Raw genomic sequence first — 25,068 nt, 5'->3', positions numbered from 1 at the left:
CTTAGTATAACTTTTTCCAAATTGCTTCTTAGAATCACATATTGACCTTCATAAAAACACTGGCACATGATAGACTAATTTCTTAACTTGGAAATAGTTCTATTTTCTGATAGGTCTCTAACATTTAGTGATATGATAGTTTAAGTACCAAATGGCAGTAACATAGAAAAGCAAAAGGTTAAGATTTCCATGTATTGGTGAACAGATGTGGACAGATCTGTACTATGTATAGATAAAGGGGAATAGAACTGCATTCAGATAGATTACAACTAAATGCCCTGTAATATTGTGTAAATCCTGGGTTGAGAAGGATGAAATTAAATTTCATAGATTGGGTATTTTGCTTGCTTTTGTAGCTCATAGGGATGATGCTCATTTTCTGGCAAAGGAAGCAGTGTCAGAAATTTCCAAAAAAGATTCTGCAGTTCATTTAAAAGTGACACAGGGAAGATGTGGTACTGTTAAATAAAACCGTACTCACTACCTGACATGTAACTGTAACCCCTCTGTACATCACATTTACAATAACAATTTAATAAAATAAAAAAGTAAAAGTGACACAAAAGTGATCTTTGTTGTATTTCATAGACTTTTTTTTTTGGCCAGTCCTGGGACCTGGGCTCAGGGCCTGAGCACTGTCCCTGGCTTCTTTTTGCTCAAGGCTAACACTCTGCCACTTGAGCCACAGTGCCCCTTCTGGCCATTTTCTGTATATGTGGTGCTGGGGAATTGAACTCATGGCCTCATGTATAGGAGGCAAGCATTCTTGCCACTAGGACATCTCCCCAGCCCCATATAGACTTTTTTTTTAAACAATTGCAAATTAGATACATTTATCCTGACATTTCCAACAAATAGCTTTTAAAGATGTATGATAATGAAAGAATAATTATGTACCCCAAATGTATTTCTTCTGGGGAGTACATTTTACATGACTATAAAACTCCAAAGTAAGTCCTCCAGTACTAGTCCCTGTGTAATGTGAAACCATAGCTTGGACTGTGAAGGCACAAGTAGAATACTGTAGTACATTAGCAGCTCCTTCTGTTTCTGCATGCTGGAAAGGATGTCCCCTATTTTCAGAAATACTTGGATATGTGAAAATAAGATGAAAAGATACATTTGCCTTTCATTGAAATTAACTTGTATTGCTAAACTCTTTTTTAGAGAGAGTTTTGTAAAAAAAAAATTGAGGGTAGAGTAATTATACAATAATCAAAAGTTATTAAACCAACCTTAGAAAGTATACCAGTTTTAAAAATTATTTTTCTTAACACCCTTGCCTGTCACCAAATTATTGTGCACTGTGTCTTTTTAATAATGTACAATGTTATAAAATGTGTATAATAAGGTATCTAGTACTTGATTGTATTGACCCTGTGAACACTTCCATAGTTCAATATGTAGATGGATACTCTCTATTCATTTATAGATTGAGTTAAAATATTAAAAAAATAAGAAATGTCTTTACTGTGACACTCATCACCCAGGTAAATATAGAGCATACAAACTATATCTTGTAATGTACATCTAGATAGAGACATTCTACATATATATGAACACTTGAACATTTTATAAAATATTTACTTGTCCCTTAAGATAACATGATCTAATCCCTTTTGACACACATCTCTCCCAGCTAGCAAAGAACTACCAAATACTACTAATTCTTTAGTTACCTTTTTTTTTTGACATTTTTAATGTTTACCTATGTGTTGACAAAATAAAGCATATTTGTGTGCATTAAAACAACAACAGTGTTCTATACACTGTCTGGTTTGGGTAGCTATGTGTTTGGTCAAGTTGTTATAAAATCTGGTTCTAAGAGTTAGTCATTGGAGAGTTCGATGGAACCCCACGTGGTAATTTCTCATGAAGATTCTACTTTAGATTTTAGAGCCTTCTTAGCTGCGTCTTTCACGTCTCTATTTCGCAAGCTGTAAATCAACGGATTCAGCACTGGGATGATAATTGTATAGAAGACCGAGATGATTTTATCAGTGTTGGGGGAATACAGGGAGCTGGGCCTCGAGTAAATGAAGAGCAAGGTCCCCTGATAGATGGCCACAGAAGTCAGGTGCGAGGCACAGGTGGAGAAGGTTTTCTTCCTCCCGCTGGTAGAGCGGATCCTGAGGACTGAGAGCAGAATGAAGGTGTAGGAGATGATGATGATGATGAAGCAGGTGATTTCCACGGAGCTGCCATAGGTGGAGAGAAGCCACTCGTTCACCGAGGTGTCTGAGCAGGACAACTTCAGCAGGGGAGGGAGGTCACAGAAGAAATGATTAATCACATTTTTATCGCAGTATTCCAAGATAAAGGCAAAGGATGTGTGCACCAGGGAACTCATGTTGCCTCCCAGGTAGGATAAAGCAATCAGCCGGATGCAGAGGCCCCGGGACATCACGACTGTGTACAGTAAAGGGTTGCAGATGGCCACATAGCGGTCGTACGCCATGGCAGCTAAGATAAAGGACTCGGTGTCTGCGAACGTGCAGAAAAAGTAAAACTGCAAGGCACATCCGTAATAGGAGATCGATTTGGTGTTCGAGAGGAAATTGGCGAGCATCTTGGGGACAATGACCGAAGAATAGCAAAGGTCGACGAAGGAGAGGTTGCTGAGGAAAAAATACATGGGAGTCTGGAGGCGAGGGTCGGTTCTAATGAGGAACATGAGCCCCAGGTTCCCCACGAGAATCATGCCGTACAGGGTCAGGAACACCAGGAAGAACACAATCTGAAGCTCAGGGCGAGATGGAAAGCCTAAGAGGATAAATTCCGTGACCAAGGTAGAGTTTCCATCTGCAAATTTCATGCCATGCATAGTTTTCCTTCAGGAGAATTCTGGCACCCTAAAATGTTATGTGGTTGATAAAAAGGAAATGATGAAACCGAAGGTTATTGCGTTGTTTGGAAATGTAAATAAATAATCACGGATACAAAGACCCCAATGCTCTAACTTCATTCAAATACCTGAGAGAGAAAGAGAGTTTAGAAGATGGTGGCAATCCAGTTTCATGGTTTGATTTATTTATTTGACTAATAACTATTTCTCTCATTGAATGGCTGTGCTGGATTGTAGCTTGGGGAAATTAATAATGTGGGCAACATTTTTGTACTACAAACACAAACATTACCTGACATAGAAGATATGTGTGTGTTTTTGTTTGTGTGTGTGTCTTTGTGTGTGTATTCTTTAGAGTTAGTATTCCCTTTGTTTGTATAATTGAATGAAAAGTATGTATATGAAAACAGTGACATCAGATAGATCACTGTGTGCATGGTTTAAGTAAATCAAGTTAATTATAAGTTCACTTACTTGACTGTTTGTTTTTCCATAAATCATTTCATGGAAAGAATGCTATGTAGTATATAAATAAAAAACATTAGTTTCAATTGTTGAAGATTTTACCTTACAATTGGAGTCATCTGTCAAAGCTGTATTAATGGTAGCTACCCCTTACATGATCCTTAGTATGTGTAACACAGTGTTCTATACAGATTCCTTGCAATTCATTTAGCTCTCACCAGAGCAGGTAACAACAACATTTTGATAGTGTTGTAATCATTATCACTTTTTCCTTACAGATGAGGATAATAAGAAATATAGCATTGGACACATGTAGAATGTTCTGGAAAGAAGCTTAGAATCCAAGCTTGACTTCAAAACTTCAGGTTTTCAATGAGCAATCTTACTATGAATTCCTTAGGATTCATATTCAAAGCCCTTCAAGGTAGTAGTGCACAGGTTGTGACCCAATGTCAGATGTGTCCTGAGTCAAACAGAAATGGAAAAAGTCTAAGGATGTTATAATATTAATAGTGTGACCACTCTCAGTTCGTGATGGCATGAAGAAAGGACTTCCATGTTTCCTGAAAATATTCAGGATATTCACTCTTGCAAACTTAAAACTGTGACAGTCTAAGAAGAGAGACGATAAAAGGAAGAGAAGACAGAAGAGAACACAAGTCTCTTATTTTAAAGGGGGGTATTAACCACAGATCTACTTCAAACTGTGTTTCACTAAATTCTTCCTAAATATAAAAGAGAATAACATTATAAATTAATTTAATCCAAACTACCAAGTTATCAACCCTGTGAACCTTCTTATCTGTGACAGACAGCATATTTCAAGAAATATACCCAAGATTACAGTGCAATCTCTATTAGAAAGAATAATAAAGGATGCATTGCCTTGTAGATGCCAAACTAAATGATAAATGTGTTCATCAGCTATTTTGAACTAAAGCCATAATTCTTGCTCTAAGATTCACAACACATATTCTTCATACCATGAAAACCATCTGACTCCCACAGAGGTTACTTACCAATGAAGAAACTGATTTCCATTTGCCTAGGATGATTTTATCAGAAGAACTAAGGGCTTTTACCTACATTCTTCTGTCACTGGGGACTTAATAATTGAGACTACAGACATACTCCTTTCAAGGATTACCCAGGGAATAGTGAGCAGAGGTGTTCCCATTGGGATATCTTTTCATGGGCTCATTAGTAATTTTTGTTTTTGTACTGTCAGTGTTAATTTCAAGAGGTAATTTTCACTTTCAGTAATATTGGGGCTGCTATTAATCACGCTTCAAGTCTGACAATGACTCTTCATGTTTGGGGGGTTATTTGTAAATGGTTCAACTAATTCTTTGTAAATAGTTCAATCATATGTAAGGATGTGACCCTTTATACCCAAATTAATTTTGTAAAGTGCACAGAAGTTTAAAATGTTACGTTTTACTTTTAGCACTGAGTACTTATAAATTATTTCAGTAATGCTGACAAGTAGATTCACTGAAACCTTAAGTAAAACTTGACATCAGCAATTGTTTCCAGAGAAGAGAGGACTTAACACATAAGCACCCTACACCAGAATATTCCAACAACAACAAGGCTATCCCACTTAGTAAATTAGCTTAATCCCAAACAATTCTCTGCTTCAGAGACCCATCTCAAACCACTGTTGTGATAATTACTATTTTCTTCCCTTTACCTCCATTGCCAAAGCTTTTTGCAATGCCATGCTCATTTAGCTACCTAAATTATAACTCTGGTTGGTCTTGTCAAATCCTTATTTTGATGATATTATGAATGAAAGTTTCTCCCTTTTTATATTCATCTGTAGAGACTACGATGTGTACAGAAAAAGAAAAGACATGGCCATTCAGAGGTGATTCTAAGACCTACAGGCATAAGAATGAAAGACAGTCTGTGGAGCTATGGAGAGTTGTGGAGAGTGAGCAGTTGCATAGTATGATCATGTCTAAAGCAGAGTGAGGAGGAAACTCAGACCAAGCAAGAACTTCTGCTTCAATGCATAATATCAGACTGCAGCATAGAACAGAAGCATTGAGAACCAGAAATAGTAGAATTTGAAAAGAAAGGCAATCATCAAATGAATTTAGCAGCTCATTCACTATTGCAGCACAACGTCAAAAGGCAAATAATAGTTTGGTGATTTGTATTGTGGATGTTCATATTTCGAACTACTGTGAAATAGAAGGTTGTCAGGAAATTCTTTTTGAAAGATAATGCAGTTCATATCCCTAAAGTGACCACCTGGACGTAATTAGGTTTTGTTTACCATTTGTAGCAATCAAAATACAGAATCATCCTTGGTGCTCATCTATGGTTGCACACATAGAGAAAAATGCAGAATATATACCTAGTAGAGTTTTATTCACCCATAAAGAATTGGAATTTGCCCATAAGAATATGTCATGTGTAGGAAAATAGATGGTGCTACATATTTTCACATCAAGTGAAATAAATCACTTCCATGAGACAAGTATCATATATGTTTTCGCATTTGTGGAAAGTGGGAAGAAAATGGGAAGAGAAAAGGTGAGAGGAAGAAGTATGAAGATAAAATAAAAGGCAACAAATGTGTTATGTCATGCATGTGTAGGAACGTCATAATGAAACTTCTAGGGTACACAATTTAATATATGGAAATAAAAAGAAAATGAAATTAGCCTTTCTAGCAAATGTTCTTACAAATTGGTACTGCTTGATCATGAAGTACTGTGAAGTGTTTTTTGTTTACTAGAGAAACTACAATTAAAAAATAAAAGCCTGGCCCTGAGGGCTTATGTCTGTAATCCTACCTACTTTAAGAGGCTGAAATCTGAGGATTGCAGCTCAATGCCAAACAGGCCAGCAAAGTCCATGATATTCTTATCTCAAGTTAACTAGCAAAAAGGTGGAAATGGAACTATACCTCAAGCGGCAAAGTGCTTGCCATGATCGAGAAAGCTAAGAGACAGTGCCCAGGCCCTGAGATTAGTCCCAAGTACCAGCTCAAGAAAAAGAAAAGAAGGAAAGAAGAAGGAAGGAAGGAAGGAAGGAAGGAAGGAAGGAAGGAAGGAAGGAAGGAAGGAAGGAAGGAAAGAAGGAAGGAAAGAAGGAAGGAAGGAAGGAAGGAAGGAAGGAAGGAACTGGGGGAAGGAAGGAGGGAGGGAGAGAGGGAGGAAAGAAGGAGGAGAGGAAGGAAGGAACAAAGGAACTCCATTTCTCTTAGATGTTCCAAATGCTAGGTGGATCTAGAGGCAATCACATAATTACTTAATAAGCAAGTCTGCATTCTGAAGAACACCCTAGTCTTTATGAATTCTTAGAAATCCTCTTGGTAATGAATCTTTACTTAGACTTGACAGAGCATTCTGTTTCTCATTATACATATGCTATATATTGCACCGATAGTTTATGTGTATACTGCACATTATACATATAATATGTATCTATGGAGGAATCATTGCTGCTTCTCTCAGTTTATTAATTTGATCCCATTCCCCTTGCCCATATTATTTTTATCCCTTATTTTCAGTTTTCAAGAAACCATATACAAAACTCTGAGGCTATACTTCCACAGTTCTGAAATTAATTGTACTATAGATTGGACTGATAGATGGTCCAGACAAAATATAATTGAATTACAATTGAAATTAGTTTCTAGATGTGTCAAACAAGTGAAATTAATGATAACCATAAGCCAGTACTGAAGAAACTGTCAAAGCAAGAGGCATCTGTTTGATTTGACTATTTGTCAAAACTTATAGTAAGGAAAAGAATATTATCAACTATAAAATCACAATGCAGCCTTAAGAGAATCATTAAAAATGAAGGATATCTAAATACTAAACAAGGGATTCAAAATAACATTAGAATTATAGGTTTAAAAAATGCAATTTTAAAATTCAGAATAGTTGCTTTAGTATTCAAAGAGTGTATCCTAAGATACTCACAAATGGGTTGCCACTTCTGAGCATTTCTATCAAGATTTCTAAATATTTTAGCAATGAGTGATTTCAAAATATGCCAAATCTAAGAGATGCCAAATACAAAGAATGAAAGAAGAGATAGGATGAGACAGAAAACAGAAACAACATAACAGTTCAATATGAAATAGTGGTTTATCATTGTTGCTGTTATTTTCAATATACCATGTGAAATTATTCCTTTTTCTTTTGTCTTTCTTTCCTGTGGTTTTACTGTAACTGATTTTGGTACTGTGGATATTGTATATACATGTACTGAAACTAGGGAAGGAAAAGGGAATGTCAAAATTGAGAGACACAGGATAAAAAGACAAACTAATGTAACAGCAATACTTACAAAACTGTGTGGTATAAACCAATTGCACAGCTCATGGGGGGGTGGATATGGGAAGGGTGGAAGGCAGTGGAAAATGAGGTAGGAGGTAACAAGTTGGATAAGAAATGTACACACTGAATTCTGGGAAGACAGCAGAGGAGCAGCAGAGCCCTAGCTGAGCTCCCTCCGACATCACAGTTTTCCCATCCCAGAGAAACTTTTCCCCCTAGAAAGATAGCAAAAGTAAGTTATAACAGTACATGGATTCTGGCCAGGAAGGAAAAATTGACTTTGCTGGTCTGAAAACACAGATTTGAGCTCCAGGCAGCATCCTGCCGCCACACCAGTGCCAGGGCTGGCACAGCGCCCAGCTCTCCCTGCAGCTAAAGCACTCAACAGAGACCGGTGAGAAATCCTCCAGACGGCATACAGACAGATTGCAAGCTAAGCACGGATGGGCCAAAATCACAGAGAAAGCATGAGTACTCCCACAAAAGACACTCTCACTTGTGCCCACAGAGCAGCTCCTCCCCCACCGCCAGAGCAAAGTGCCATCTGTGACACTGGCATAGGGTCAGACCAAACTGGAGTTAAAGCCCGCCTGGGGAAAGTGAGGGAAAAGCGGCCATCTTTGAGAAGGGCAAGAGGGACCGACCAGTGAGAGCCAGCTCAACCTAGGAGTATGACCCCTGCCCAGGCGGGGAGATGTGGGGGAGGAGAGGGCTTGTCCTGGGCCTAGGCTCAGCTAGAGGTGGCCTGCCCAGACCGCCAGAATTCCTCAATTAAAAGCAAAAGTGGTGAGCAGCTACCATACCAGCAGCACAGAACAGCCACACGGGAGAACAAACACTTCCTGAGACAGAGAACAGTCCCGTTTAGAAGCCCAATTCCCAGCCTGAAACGGAGCTGAATTCTATACCCTGCTCTACCCAGGAGGCCACCCCGCCCAGGAGGGAGGAACCTCCCCCAAGAGAGCAACTCTCAGCTGGGTAAACCAGACCAGAGGTCAAATCAGACTCCTGCTGAGTCCACAGGCTATTCAAAGCCAGGCTTTAAAGGCAGCAGCCAGCCCTACAGCAGATGGGAGGAGCCACAGTTCCCAAGACTGTTCACGTCTGCCACCTGCAGAGGACGCCCAAGTCTTACCTGCCAGCTATGGGGACCACAGAATAACAGGGGAGGAGGGTCAGAGCAGATCCAACCCCTGCAAACTGAAAGCAAGTCAAACCAGCCAAGTGGCAGAATAGACTGCAGATCATCGCAAGGAAACCAGAGACTATAGAAAGCCCACCCAAACAAGGAATCCTTTTGCTTGTTTTTTTTTTTCTCAAACATTTTTTAAGCTTTCTTTTATATATATATATATATATATATATATATATATATATATATATATATATATATTTTTTTTTTTTTTTTTTCATTTCTGAAACGTCATTGGTTGGTTTTTGTTTTTCATTTTTACCTGTTGGTTCTATCAAGTTCTTTTTTGTTTTTTGTTTGTTTGTTTTTTGTTGTTTGTTTTTTTCTGATTTTTTTCTTTTTTCCTTTTTATTTTTTAATATAATTTTTCTCTGTTATGTGCATCTGTCTTCCAGTATTTTTTCTTTATTTCTCTCTTTTCATTCTCCTTGTTTAAAAATTACTATCCTATGAATAACACCTCCTCTCTTTACTGCTAACTCTCCATTGTCTATCATTTTAACCTTGTTCTTTCTACTGATTCTACTCTCCTCCACATTTCCACATCACTGAAACTAAACCAAAATCATCAACCCCCCATATGTTTTACTCTATTCTCTTTACTACCTCTAACTTACCCTCCTGACTTACTTCTAGGACCTCCAGATTCCATTGACCCCTGGTTACTGGATAGAGGGTATCCCTGCTTATTCCAGGTGAATCAAAGGGGTTCCTAGAGAAAGCCAGTCCTAAAAGAACTTATTCTAAGAGCAAGAATTGCTCATAGGGTTGTAACAGTAAATAAGTAACTACTGAATACAGGGCTCAGGATTGGTTGTTATATTGAAATTGTATTCTTTAGGAACAACAAATCTAATTTTATACACACGTATAAAAGGTATCCATATATAATTGTGAACTTCTAAGATTTACACAACAGTGCTTGGTAAGGTCTGCTTTGGGTCTTAAATGGTGCTCACAGGTGCTTGTAAGTTGGCATTTCCAATCCAAATGGGCAGAAGAAACACAAGAAAGATGGCAAACAATGGAGTATTATCTCTCACTCAAAACAAGCAGGAAGCAGAGCAGTCAATCAAAGACATAGAAGAGAACCCTCAAAATGCTCTACAAAGATTACTGATAAACATGATAAATGAAAAGTTTGAATCTCTTCAGTCAATTATTCTAGAGCGTGTGGAGGCAAAGCAAAAATTAATGGAGAATTTCATGACCTCCACAAATAGAAAGATAAATGAACTTCAAGAGTCAAATGAAAAGATAGCTACCCAGCTAAAAGATTTGAGAGACAGCATTCAAAACCAAATTAATGAAGTTAATGAAGTAAAGAAGTCCATACAGGACCTAAGACATAATTATAGCAAGGACATGGAAATCATAAGGAAAGACCAGTCAGAAGGAAAAGAGATTCGAAATCAAGTAGCTAGCCTACAGTCTCGACTAACTGAAGCAGAGGATCGAATCTCTGGAGCTGAAGATTCCTTAGATTCTATGGAGAAAGATCAAAAATCAATACAAATCTAGTCCAATCAACAAAACAGATCGCTCCAGGAGATTCAAGATACAATCAGAAAGTCCAATTTAAAGATAATAGGTGTTGAGGAAAACCTGGAGAAGGAAGTTAATGGAATAGGCACCCTATTTAACAGAATATCAGCCGAGAACTTCCCAAATATCCAGAAGGGTAGGCCTATACAGATACAAGAAGCATTTGAAACCCAAACCGACCAGACCAGAATAGGACATCCCACTGACACATTGTGATCAAAACAGGATCAGTAGAGTCCAAGGAAAGAATCCTTAAAGCTGTTAGGGAGAAGAAAACAATCACATGAAAGGAAAATCCATCAGAATTACCCCAGACTTCTCAGCAGAAACCATGAAAGCAAGGAGAGCCTGAAATGAGGTATGCCACACCCTAAATAAAAATAACTACCAACCAAGAATATTGTACCCAGCTAAACTCTCATTCATAGCCAAAGGTCAAATAAAAGTCTTCCATAGTAAGGAAAAAATGAAACAATATACCTCCACCAAACCAGTGTAACAAAATATCCTTAAAGATGTAATATACAGGGAAAAGAATCAAGATGCCAATGCAGACAGAGAAATGAACCCTAAATAGTAAACCAGAACATCAGATCACCAAATGGGAAGACTCAGCCTTTAACAAGATAGGGATAATGAAAGGAACAAATGGTCAGCTCTCAATCCTAACTCTCAACATTAATGGACTTAATTCGCCAATCAAATCACATAGGCTCATAAGTTGGATCAAAAATCAAGACCCATCTTTCTGCTGCCTCCAAGAGACTCATCTATCCAGCAAAAGTAAACATCTTCTAAAAGTGAAAGGCTGGAATCAAATCTATCAAGCAAATGGCCCCCATAAGCAGGCTGGAGTTGCAATCCTAGTATCAGACAAAATCGACTTCAAATTAAAAAAGGTAAGAAGAGACAAAGAAGGTTACTACATACTAGTAAGGGATCTCTCCTACAGGAATATATAACCATCCTAAATATCTACACACCAAATACAGGAGCACCCAACTTCATCAAACAAACACTACTGACTCTAAAAACACTCATAGACCCAAACACATTGATAGTTGGGGACTTTAACACTCCACTATCGCCTCTGGATAGATCAACATGCCAAAAATTGTTAAAACAATTGCATAGACCAACTAGAGTTAATTGACATCTACAGAATATTCCACCCAGCAAGGACAGAATACACATTCTTCTCAGCAGCACATGGAACATTCTCCAAAATAGATCACATCTTAGGTCAGAAAGAAAATCTGCACAAATTCAGAAGTATCAAAACCATTCCCTGCATTCTCTCAGACCACAATGGAATAAAATTAAAGCTCAACTCAAACAGCCACCACAGAAAATCCTACAGTTCATGGAGACTAAACAACACACTGCTGAACCATCAGTGGGTCATTGAAGAAATTAAAATGGAAATTCAAATGTTTATGGAACTCAACCACGTTGAGGACACAAAGTATCAGCTCCTTTGGGACACAGCAAAGGCAGAGGAAAATTTATATCTCTGAATGCATACACCAACAAACTGGAGAAACAGCAACCCAATCATTTAAGGAAGCACCTTAATTTCCTTGAGAGAGAACAAGCCAAACCACAAGTCAATAGACGGAAGCAAATAATTAAAATCAAATCAGAATTTAATCAATTAGAGACAAAAAAAACCATGGAAAGAATCAACAAAACAAACAGTTGGTTCTTTGATAAAATCAACAAGATAGACAGACCCCTGGCAAACCTGACCAAAAAATGAAGGCAGCACACTCAAATAAACAAGATAAGAGATGAAACAGGTAACATCACCACAGAAACAACCAAAATTCAGACCATAATAAGGGACTACTTTGCAAACCTTTATGCCAACAAATTCGAGAACTTGGAAGAAATGGATGATTTCCTAGAAAAAAATCATATCCCCAAACTCAACCATGAAGATTTAAACCCTCAAAACAGAACCATATCCAGTATTGAAATAGAAATGGCAATAAGTGATCTCCCATCCAAGAAAAGCCCAGGTCCAGACGGATTCACAGCAGCATTCTACAAGGCCTTCAAAACAAAACTCACACCAGTATTTCTCAAACTCTTCAATGAAATTGAAAGATAACGTTCACTACCAGACTACCTTGTCTCTCGATTGTGGTATTTTTTTTCCCTTCCCTAGTTCCAATACATGTACATACAATATGCAGGGTACTAAAATCATTTACAGTGATATCAGGGGTAAAACCATGGGAAGGAATATGAAAAAAGGCACAGTTTCACATGGCATGTTGAAAATACCTATAACAATGATATACCACTTGCTTTCTTAACCTGAAGTTCATTTCACTTAGCATCATCTTATGTGTTACTATGGCCATAACTATTGAGCTGTTTTGATCTTCTGCTAGGACTATCCTAGAAGGACCCTACTACTTGATGGTGGGAATGTAAACTTGTTCAGCCACTCTGGAAAGCAGTATGGAGGGTCCTCAAAAGGCTAAACATAGAGCTCCCCTATGACACAGCAGTCCTACTTTTGGGCATCTACCCAAAAGATTACAAACAAGACCACACTAGAGACACCAGCTGAAGTATATTCATCGCAGCACAATTTGTCTTTGGGAAAATATGGAACCAACCCAGATGCCCCTAAGTAGATGATAGAATCAAGAAAATTTGGTACATACAGACAATGGGATTCTATGCCTCTATCAGAAAGAATGATACTACCTCATTCATAAGGAAATGGAAGGACTAGGAAAAAAAAAATTAAGTGAAGCGAGCCAGACCTAAAGAAACATGGACTCTATGGTTTCCCTCATCAGGAATGGATAGTGGCTTTTTAATGGCTTGGTTTCTACAGATTTTTTTTTAAACTAAATGGATGTATAAACACGGGCTTTCCTGGAACCTGGTAGTAAATCAGGCTTTTTTTTTTAAGGTGGGAAGGGGTTTTATTTACAAAGGGATTTTATTTACAACCTAAAACCCAGAACCACAGCCACCCTCCACCTCCTAATGCTTGCCTGCAACTACCTTGTCCTGGGCTAGTTACCCAGAACCCAGACTTGAGACCTGTCTTGACCTGAAATCCAAACCTCCACCTTAATTTCTCTCTCTCTTTCTTTCTTTCTTTCTTTCTTTCTTTCTTTCTTTCTTTCTTTCTTTCTTTCTTTCTTTCAAGGCAAGGGACAGTTTATTGTACAACACAAAGCAACCACAATTCTACAAAGTTGAGTTTCAGCTTCATATTCCTATCCACAACACAGAACAACTGGACATTCTCATCAATGTCAAGCTTAAAAAAAAAAAAAAAAGGAACCACCCTGTATACAATGCCACACTAAAATCTCTTTTGCTTGATGATCTCTGGTTTCCACTTGGCTGGATGAGTTTTCTGTCATTGTTTCATACTCTTTGTACACTTTAATGGTTTTATCTGCTTCTACTGTCAGTAACCGACTCTCTGACTGGTCAAAAGCACAAGCAAATATTGCTGACTCGCTGTCCAATGAGCCACATGGACTTTCTGGAAATTATAGCCTATTCTCCAATCCCAAAGATGCATGGTGCTGTTGTCAGGTCCAGATACAAGTACTCCATCGGAATTTACTGTCAATGTGTTAATAATGGCATTATGACCAGAAAAATTTTGGATGGAACTTCAATCGGGGAATTTACACTGCTTTATGTTATCTGGAGAACCAGATGCAAATGTTTAATGTCATGGGTGTAAAACCACACACCTCACTGACTTCTTATGGTTTGTTAATGTCACTTTTGTTTTCCAGCCAACAGATCCCACAATTGTATTGTGGTGTCATGGCTTCGGGTAATAATTTGGGGCTCTGTGGCCTAACACCTCACTGTGGAGACTGCCTTTGTATGACCAGATAATGTGTGTACACTGGCCTTCGTTCTCACATCCCAATTCCGAGCTGTTGAATCTCAACTACAGGTTACCAGCACATCAATTGTTGGGTGCAAATCCAGGCCATACACTGCACTCAGGTGCCCGTGGTAGTGCCAGATGACCTTATTATTGTCAAGGTCCCAGCATTTGACCTGCTTGTCTTCTCCACAAGAGAACAGGTAAGGGCTGCGTGTGCTCATTATCACATCCCGCACTGTGCTGATATGCCCTGTCAATGACAGCTTCAGTTTGCCACTAGCCAAGTCCCAGATCTTTATAGTTCTGTCAGCAGATCCAGTAACAAACCATTGATTCCCAGGTTCCACGGCAATGCATCGAACCCAGCCACGATGCCCGCTGATAACCCTGTAGTTTCCATGGTGGATGCCACTGGGCACTTGGGCATCGTAGGGGCTTTTTTTAGCCATCAGTGCTGAGTTCTTGGTACTGCCAGACTCTATAAGCATTGAATTCATCACTGTAGTGAACGGTCAGAGACCCCAGGTGCAGTATGATTTCCATCAACTCTGGTCTGGGAGGAAGGGAAGGCCACAGCTAAGTACTGCTCAGCGGACTTGGCATTCTTTGGATCTTAGTGTCGGCTGTCAGAGCAAACCCAGGTCCTGGTGGATAAGGATGTGTACCTGTCACCAAATATTCAACTTCTTGTCCTTGTTTGGCAGGAGACTGCTTATGTCCATAGGAATCCGCTGCATTCTGAGCGCCCTTCTCTTTCAGGTTTTCTTTGGAAGTAGGCACATGCAACAGAGGACCATACTCATTACAGAGTTTGATTGCCATTTTTCGTTTGTGACTCTCTTCATCCAAAGGCACAGGTTTCCCATTATCAGCTGCAAACATGTCATGGGTCCTCTTCAATGATCTGAACACGTGTGTGCATAGAATGCTTCTGAACCTCCTCTACCATGATGCTGCTGTGCTGCCCGCCCCGACAGCCCCGGAGAAACGCCGAACACAGACCCGGAGACCGCGGCCTCCATGGAGCAGAGAAAATGATATGTATTTCCATTGATCTTCGTGAGTATAATGTGATTAAGCATAATTGCATTTATAGTATAAGAAGAAAAAAATGAGCCATTGATATTTATACTAGCCAAAAAGTAGTAGTAAACTAAATTGGCAATCAAATGTATATATATACATATATATGTGTGTATATATATGTATATATGTATATGCATACACACACTTTATATGTATTCATGTAAATGAAGAAAACTGTTACAGAAGGCTATATATTTTATTGCATAATCTTCTCTTTATGTGCTGTATATAGCCTCAGAAATATATCATCATTTTCTAGTGATATTAAAAACTGGAAGAATAAATGAACCACAAAAAGGGGTTGAGAAGGGTCAAATGAGCTGGTTAAAACTTTATAAACTTTCTGCCTTAATGGGAGATGGGAAGACCGATGTGAGGTTGTAGTTGGGAAAGTAACTTACAACTTCCTTTCTCACCTAGTGAGGAATTTGATGATAAGGATGAAGATGCACAACTTTCTAAAATTGTAATTATATCTGCAGAGAGCCAAACAGACACAAGAACATAATTAATCACCCCTGAGGGAAATAGCTTCAGAGGTTCAAGTCCCAAATGAAACCTGGTTAAATAAAATGCTCCTTGCCTCATGTTCACTCACAGAAGACTGGCCCGTCACAGCTAGGAACCTGACTGAGACAAAAAGGTAAGAAAAGTAAAAAAAATTACATAGAAACTGAGAAATTTAAAAATGAATTTTTTTCTGTGATAAATTTAGTATTCACTTTGTAATGGAAATTTTTTTCTGTCTTTATTGGAAGAGTCTGACTCAATTTAATATCTATAAAGTAGACTTTATTTTCGGTTTTGCCTAGTACTATAGAAAGACTTCATATTTCTTATAACTTAGCAGGCACATATAAATTTAGTGGGATGTTTGGTTGATATCAAACAACATAATCAACTCATGGCTTTGTAAGAACTCAGATTTTTTTTATTTGAGCCACTAAAAAGAACTTTGTAATGTCTAAAAAGCAATGACAAATATCTGTCATATACATTCTAATTTCATAAGAATTTTCATAGATAAATAGAACTATGAGGCATGTGTAAATTTTCATCTAATGTTCACTCATTTAAAAAATTTTAATATAAGACTATTTAAAATTGAATTTTATGCAATGATGTCTAGCAAATAACCTGTATTTTGTTTCTTTATGGCATTCATGTTTTGTCAGAAAAAAAGCAAAACAGCTTTGGTCACAAGAACAGATCTACAAATAGGTAATGAGAATTTGGGGGATGAAAAATGAGATATTTGCAAAGGAAAGTTGATAAAACACATCTCAAGTTGCATCAAATATTAAAGAAGACATAAAAACAAGGAGGCAGAATAATTTTTATCTTTAATAATGAGCCATGTGCTTGTTAAATACAGAAGTTTTTAAATGACCATGATGTTTTCATAAAGTTACATAATCCTGTGGGTATCATTGCAAACACCCTGACACACAGCAAGTACACAGTACTATTATTTAACCTTGACTTTTTCTATCTGTGTTTATTTCATCTTAGTTTGAAGAATACCAAAAACTTCAGTTTATCCAAATCTATAAGACTCACATGGATTAGGGAATTTTAAAAAACCAATTACTCCATAATTGCAGAAAGTCTCAGTCAAAGTTCTCAACTGCCTATCTGGGAAAATTGTTAAAAACACTTTAAGTAGATAAAAATGTTTATTTAAATCTCATATGCATAAGTAATTGTCTTGACAAAAAATGAAAAGAAACAAAATGTGCTCTGCTTACAGATACATTTTTAAAAAAAAAATCAGAGGACATGCAAAATTTAAACCTATTATTTTCTTGATCATTCCTTCAAATGTATAGGCCAAGGAAAAGAAGAATGGACAAGGGAAATTGTTCCACATTGACTAACTTCATTCTAATGGGAATTACCAGTAAGCTTGAGATGAAAGTGATCCTCTTTATTGTGTTTTCACTTGTTTATCTCATCAATCTTGTTGGAAACCTGGGAATGATCACATTAATCCGAGTGGACTCCCGGCTTCACACACCCATGTACTACTTTCTCAGCCACCTGTCTTTCTGTGACCTCTGCTACTCCACCGCAATTGGGCCCAAGATGCTGGTGGATATCTTTAGCAAGAACAAAGCAATTCCTTTCTTTGGCTGTGCTCTGCAATTCTTTATTAGCTGTACCTTTGTAGATTCTGAATGTGTGCTGCTGGCAGTGATGGCCTTTGATCGCTACAAGGCCATCAGCAACCCCTTGCTCTACACAACAAACATGTCCAGTAGGGTGTGCACCCTGCTCATGGCTGCGGTTTACCTGGTGGGATTGGCAGATGCCTTGATTCATACAACCTTAACATTCCACTTATGTTTCTGTCAGTCCAATACGATCGATCATTTCTTTTGTGATATCCCTCCCATCTTACTACTGTCTTGTTCAGATACACAAGTCAATGAGTTAGCAATATTCATAATTTTTGGTTTTATTGAACTGAGCACCATTTCAGGAGTCCTTGTCTCTTATTGTTACATCATCTCATCAGTCTTGAAGATCCGCTCTGCTGAGGGCAGGTTCAAAGCTTTTTCCACCTGCGCCTCCCACTTGACCGCAGTGGCGATTTTCCAGGGAACCATGCTCTTCATGTATTTCCGGCCGAGTTCTTCCTACTCCCTAGATCAGGACAAAATGACCTCTCTGTTTTATACCCTTGTGATCCCCATGCTCAACCCTCTGATTTATAGCCTAAGGAACAAGGATGTGAAAGAGGCTTTGTTAAAGCTGAGGAATAAAAGTTGGTTTTAAATATTTATATTGCGTACCTACTGTTCTCAAAGGCTCCAGGTCAAAATTTTCCTTCTATCATTTTATTTTATAAGACAAGAAAAAACTGCCACAGCAGTTTAATTTTAATGAGATGAATATTTGTATAATTAATGCAAAATAGCAAAAAAAATGTTGTAGTTCTCCAGTCTTGTCACATTCCAGCATGTATTATGACAAATACCAAAATTTCTCCCTGGAAAAATTAAGAGAACAAAACATAATTGACTGATTGCATTATCTTTACCCTTCATTTTCCCCACCTTTTCTTGAGGCAGGGCCTTGCTATGAAGCCCAGTATGACAGTGAATGTGTGATTTCCCTTTTCTCCACCTCCAAATTACATTTCTAAAGTTCTTAAATTTTGTAAGGTATCGGGAACTTTTTTTAAAGATTCAAAATACAAAATGTACTTGGGCACATTTGCTATAAAGCTATAATGTGTATACTACAGCAAATCACACCAACATACCATTTTAGGGATCTATACTAGCAAAGTTACTGAAACACAAATCATTTTCTACATAGTGTCCCTTAACAGGACCGAAACAGAAAAGCAGTTTCTTGTAGTTAACATGTGGGAAATGACTTGAAATCAGTTATAGTGGCTTGAGCTTCCCCTCACTGGTATTGCTGACAGGATTACACTGATGTGTTAGCATTGGTATCATCATGAAAAATACGAATGGAGAATGGATAATGGACATATAAAGGATATTTAGACAAAGGAAACAAACAGCAACAGATACACACACACACACACACACACACACACACACACACACACACAGAGAGAGAGAGCAAGACAGGTTGTATTCCTGTTAATTTCCAGGTGACAGTTAAGAAGAAAGAAGAAATCACCACCAGGAGTTAGTAATTAAATGCTATATGCCAGTACTCTTTTTTCTTTTTGCCTTCATTGGCTGGTTTAATTATAATTAACTGTATTGAATTATTACTGAGACATGCTTCTAGGAAGCATAACCATTGTATAGAATCTTAAAATCAGTCACATAATTGTTCCTCAAAAGTGATTCCCTTCCTTGCACTATTAGAAATTGTTAAGTATATGGCTTTATGATTCAAAATAAAGTTTCTTTAGATGTTCTAGATAGCAATATTGATGTTCATGTAATGTGATTGTAAATAGCATCTTATGATATAAGCTAGTGTTTATCAAATATATGATATAGTCATTAAATACATGATATATGAAAGCATTTAGTAAGAACTTCATCATCATCTTCATAAATATTTTAATCTTCATAGTTAACTTCATAATTGTAATTCTTTTTATAATCATCTTATTTGTCTTTCAATATCATCTAATGAATGTTTTTGTAAACAAACATCTGAGTATAAGAAAATATGTACATATACAGTTACTGATTTCAGAGACTGCTTTAGGGAGGAGGTACTGGAGATTGAATCCAGGATTTCCAGCTTGCTGGGCCAGCACTGTATATTTGAGCTACTCTCATGGCTGTTTGTTTTCCTTTTTTTTTTTTTTTTTGGCCAGTCCTGGGCCTTGGACTCCGGGCCTGAGCACTGTCCCTGGCTTCTTCCTGCTCAAGGCTAGCACTCGGCCACTTGAGCCACAGCGCCGCTTCTGGCCGTTTTCTGTATATGTGGTGCTGGGGAATCGAACCTAGGGCCTCGTGTATCTGAGGCAGGCACTCTTGCCACTAGGCTATAGCCCCAGCCCCTGTTTTCCTTTTTTGATACTAAGGTTTGAACTCTGGACATCATACATGCTTGCTGATATTTTACCCGATTGAGGGCTGCCTACAGCATGGCATTGTGGTAGTTATCTTTGAGATGGAAACACATAGACATTTTTTGACAGCTAACTTAGAATTGCCATTTTATTTGGGGCTATTGCGCCACTAAGAATGAATTTATTATCTTTTAGTAACAGAATATTGGTAACTTTACCCTGTCTGGTCTTCAACACAAGATGCTTCTGCCTAGGCCTCTCAGATAGCTGGAAATACAGGCATGTCACACAATACACAGCACAAAAGATGTCTAATAATATAAACAATGCTATGTAAAATTATAATATAACTTTTCATCTTTTATCTAAAATATTATAAATGGGAGTATGTGCTTGTATATAACCCAGAAAAATGAATTACTTATTTTAAAAATATGTTTACATGCTTCATTCATACTATTTAACAGATGTGCTTATCAATAAACTTTGATTTAAAAAAAATATTTATTACATCTGGAAATGTGATTTTCCTAAGATTTTACTATCTTAAAATGAGCTTGCTTCATTATTATATTGTAGTTTTTGTGAGTTTGAGCAAATGAGTATGTAAATGCTTGTATATGTATTTGTGTGCTTTCTTAGACATTTAGGAATTAAAACAAAATTCTTATGCTGGTATATCGAAGCAAAAATAATAAATATTGTGATAATGGAGAGCATCCAATACTTCATATCATGTATGATATTAGAAATCAAAGAATATATGACCAAGAGAATAATCAAAATTCAGTCATAAAATTCAATGCATATCTTACAAAATTAAGGAACTGAAGGGAAGGGCTTGTGTTAGGGAGGATGGGAGAAGATGATGAAAGAAGTGACACTGATCATGATGCACTGTATTCATATAGTACTTTGTGGAATGGCAACTCCTTTGTACAACTACTTAAAGAAAATAGATAAATAAATAAGTAAACAAATAAATAGAAAATATAAAAATTAAAGAGAACTTAGGGATCCTGTTTGTATTTTTCAATAACCCTACTTATACACACTTTCACGAAATGCATTCTGTGATTGGACCTGATGTGTACCTGTGATAAGTTGTTGAAAAATCAAAGTTTATGAAAGGAGAAGGCTATAGAACATAAATAATTAAAGAAATGGATGTATAAACCCAGGTTGATAGAGTTTCATCCAAAAAGTAAACTGCTAAAGTCCTAAGTTTGTTTTCTTTGTGTTCTACTACATACTTCATATTTCCTTGGTGCTTTCTGTCTTTCCATTAAAACAACTTTCAATAAGTGATGCTTGAAATTGTGCAGAAGCCTTCATTTTCTACTGCATTTTAAAAATCCATAGAAAGCTCACATATAATGAAATGTAAGCAATAATAGGATGTTTGTCAGAAATTTAAAATAACAAGTCATAAATATATTGGCAAGAAAGTGGTAAGCAATAACTCTTATACACTATTAATAGGGATACACATTAGTACAAGACTATGGAAATCACCTAAGAAATTAAAAACAGTACTGCTATATTATCCTAGGATATCAGCCTATGATGTATTTCTGTCATAATGCAAATCAGGATCTAAAACAGCCATGGGTATGCACATTTATCTCAGCACAATAGCCAAGCTATGGAAGCAGCCAAGATGCTCTATAAGTGATGAATATATATATATATATGTATACATATACATACATATATACATACATACACACACATATATATTATTCATCCATAGCTAAGAATGAAATTATACTGTTTGCAGTGAAATGGATAAAGCTTTTGATCATCAGGTAAAGTGAAGTAAGCTAGCTTCAAAAAGACAAAGGTTCCATGATCATTTCATATGTGTATGCTACACCTAAAAAATAAAACATATGTATAAAACACATGAAGACCTCTATACATATACTGAGGAAGCATGTGTATAATTTTGAAACTCTGTGAACCTGTTAGAAAGTGGGGAGGAAGAGAGAATATTAGAGGGCAAACATTACTAAATTATAGTGCACCTGGAAAATCAAGGTGACAAAACAAAACTGAAAGCTTTTGAGCCATAGGAGGTGTGGGAAATGGGAAAAGTGAGAGTAAGTGAGGGGTAAATATGAACAAAATCCCATATATACATGTGTGGGAATTCATGCTTAAAACCCTATGAACAATTAACATGCACTAACAATATGAATGGCAGAAATGGAAAATAGTAGGAGAGGAATGGGCTGTTTAAGGACAGTGAAAAAAATGATTGAAAAATAATTGAGAAAACCCATGTGAAAATGGAACCACCAAGGATGGTGCGATTGATATGTCAACTGAAGGGAGAGAAATGAAGGCCAAGTGGTAGAGTGGTTAAATCGGATGGAGGTACATTATAGACAAATATGGGCATGCAAAATGTAAGTCCCTTGTACAACTGATAGGCACTAATGAAAACTGTGAAAAAGAAAAACACGCATTTCCTCACAGAGGTGACATCAGCAAAAGAGTAGAACAGCATGTCACCAGGTTAGAGGCTTCCAGGAAAATATAAGGTTGTTCCAATTAACAAAAATAAGTTGCCCTCCATGAAACCTTGGGGTTTGGGTAGGAGGCAGTGGGAACTCAGTGGATCTTAAGAATCAGATGAGGGCTTTCAAGTACATGGCTCCGTGCACATGTGGGTCATCTTATCCCAGCTCTGGCTTCCAGATCTGGATATGCTCTATCCATGAAGACCGCGGCTGCCATAACGCTTTGATATTCAGTCCACTAACCAAGCCACCTCCTCCCCATGGTCTGCAGGAACCATGCACAGGAATACCCAGGCAGTAAAATTCAGCCATGAGGATGTGGGTCACAGCAGAGAACACCTCAAAGACAATCTTGTGCTCCAGTTCCACTCCAGCCTCTGGGTATGGTCCAAGAATAGTGTCCTTCACATGAATCCCTGTAGGAGACTCTCCACCCTGTGCTAAGGACTTGCTCTTCTGCCACCCTCAAAGCAAACCTGCAAAGATCTCTAACATGTGACTCCCAAACCTCTCATTAGCACACTGAGCCATCCTGAAATAACATTGAATACTTCCTTTCACGTTGCAGTTATTGCATTTGATTTTATAGATAGGAAGAAGTATAGAAGACGTTTGGGTGGACTTTAGAAATGGCTTAAAAATGAACTAACATAGCACAATGATATCTCAGTAGGAAACGTGTGATATCAAAACTATTGGAGTGTTGTGTGAGTGTTGTGTGACACCATGTACTCACAGGGAGTTAGTAGAAAGAGGGCTTCATGGACGCTTATTGACTTTTTCATGTAATGATGGAAACATTTGATGTAGGTACCTGGTCAGCAAAATGCCAATGCTTGCTCACTCTAAAAATAAATCTTGGGCTGGGAAAATGGCCTAGTGGTAGAGAGTGCTTGTCTTGCATACATGAAGCCCTGGGTTCAATTCCTCAGTACCACATAAACAGAAAAAGCTGGAAGTGACACTGTGGCTCAAGTGGTAGAGTGCTAGCCTTGAGCAAAAGAAGCCAGGGACAATGCTCAGGCCCTGAGTCCACACCCCCAGAACTGGCAAAAAGAAAAAAAAGTAAAAATCTAGCATTTTCCAATGATTTGTACTAGGGTAAACTGTTTAATTCATGAATTTACACATTTTATTATTTGTTCAGTCCACATTCCTTACTTAACTATTATGATACACATAATATAGAATCAAAAGAAACAGAATGCCAACCAAGAGGGATATGTCATTTAGGGAAGTTTTCAATAAATTTAAGCAACAGGGCAAAACTTTTGCATGCTGCCAGTGCATTTACAGTGAAAGTGTAACATTTAAATTTTATTCATAAAATATATTTTCTTTAGGCATAAAGAACATTGGAGACAGATGAGTTTGTGTACTATACAGTCTGGCCAGGGAATTTCATAATAAGGTTTCAATATAACAAAAATATATCATAAATTGCATGACATTACATTCTGAGTTGAGAATGTACTGTTTCCCTCATAACGATGACAAGACAGAAAGGTAGGTGACATTAATCCCAGTTAGATTCCAAGTAAATGTATGACACTATGTTTTCTGGAATAATTTTCTCAATGCTGTGATCACCTCCTTGTTCCTAAGGCTGTATATCAGTGGATTCATCATGGGTGTCACAATGGTGTAGAAAAGAGAGAGCAACCTGTCAGTTCCAGCAGAATGACTGGACTTTGGCCTGAAGTAGGTAATGCCAGCAGATCCATAAAATAAAACTACAACTAGCAGGTGAGAAGAGCAGGTGGAGAAGGCCTTACCCCTTCCTTGGGCTGTTGGCAATTTCAGAATGGTGGAAATGATTTTGCTGTAAGAAGCAAGGATTAACAGAAAAGGAACAGCAGCAACCACTATGACTACTACATAGACAGAGAGCTCGTGCACAGATGTGTCCCCACATGCCAGTTTCATAATGGGAGGTATGTCACAGAAGAAGTGATCAATGTGGTTAGATTTGCAGAAATGGAGAGAGAATATTTGACAGGTCTGTCCTATCTGAGCTGGGATTCCACTAAACCAGGATGCAGCGGCCAGCTGAATGCACTTCAATGGGGTCATGATCAGAGGATAGTGGAGAGGGTGGCAGATGGCCACATAGCGGTCATAGGACATCACAGCCAGGAGGAAACACTCGGTGGTTCCTAGGATGAGGAAAAAGCACAACTGGATGGCACAAGCCAGCAGAGACATGGTTCGGTTCTGAATCCAAATGCTAACCAGAATCCTAGGTAGAGTGACAGACACCTAACAGATTTCCAGGAAAGAAAAATTTGCCAGGAAAAAATACATGGGTTTCTTCAGGGCAGGGTTAAGTCTGATAATTAGGATTATGAGGCTGTTTCCAAGAAGGATAATTACATAAATAATGAAGAACATTCCAGACAAGAACCCCTGGAGGTTTGGGAGGTCAGAGAAGCCCAGCAGGACAAATTGTTTCACTGTGGAATCATTGTCCTCAGGTGTGATCCAGGCAGGACTCATCTGTGGAAATGATTTAAAAACACAATTCATTTCTCTGTGCACAGGGCTTGTTTTTTACAAGCATGATCCAAGGAAATTATACTGTTTATCCTGTATGCACTAAAAATAAATACTAAATGCCCCAAAATTATCATGACTTGTATTACAGCATCTACAATTTTTGATTTTCCAAAATTATAATGATTTATATTTTCCCTAATAGTAACTAACAATA

At 37.7% G+C, this 25,068-nt stretch overlaps 2 protein-coding genes and 2 pseudogenes across 2 annotated transcripts; 1 reads left to right on the top strand and 3 right to left on the bottom strand.

The window, feature by feature from the left end:
- Positions 1-1,870: 1,870 nt before the first annotated feature.
- Positions 1,871-2,815, bottom strand: LOC125362204 (olfactory receptor 5I1). Its single transcript, XM_048360912.1, has one exon. It carries the CDS (start codon positions 2,813-2,815, stop codon positions 1,871-1,873), a length of 945 nt encoding a protein of 314 aa, XP_048216869.1.
- Positions 2,816-13,525: 10,710 nt separating this feature from the next.
- On the bottom strand, positions 13,526-15,183 carry LOC125361922 (annotated as a pseudogene).
- Positions 15,184-17,141: 1,958 nt separating this feature from the next.
- Positions 17,142-18,098, top strand: LOC125361673 (olfactory receptor 5W2-like). The gene has a single exon (XM_048360250.1). It carries the CDS (start codon positions 17,142-17,144, stop codon positions 18,096-18,098), a length of 957 nt encoding a protein of 318 aa, XP_048216207.1.
- Positions 18,099-23,909: 5,811 nt separating this feature from the next.
- Positions 23,910-24,854, bottom strand: LOC125361807 (annotated as a pseudogene).
- Positions 24,855-25,068: the final 214 nt, after the last annotated feature.

The sequence above is a fragment of the Perognathus longimembris genome, chromosome 13 (assembly GCF_023159225.1).
Source record: "Perognathus longimembris pacificus isolate PPM17 chromosome 13, ASM2315922v1, whole genome shotgun sequence".
NCBI classification, from domain to species: domain Eukaryota; kingdom Metazoa; phylum Chordata; class Mammalia; order Rodentia; family Heteromyidae; genus Perognathus; species Perognathus longimembris.
The sequence above is the reverse complement of the archived record's forward strand: the minus strand, read 5'-3'. Positions and strand labels throughout refer to the sequence as shown.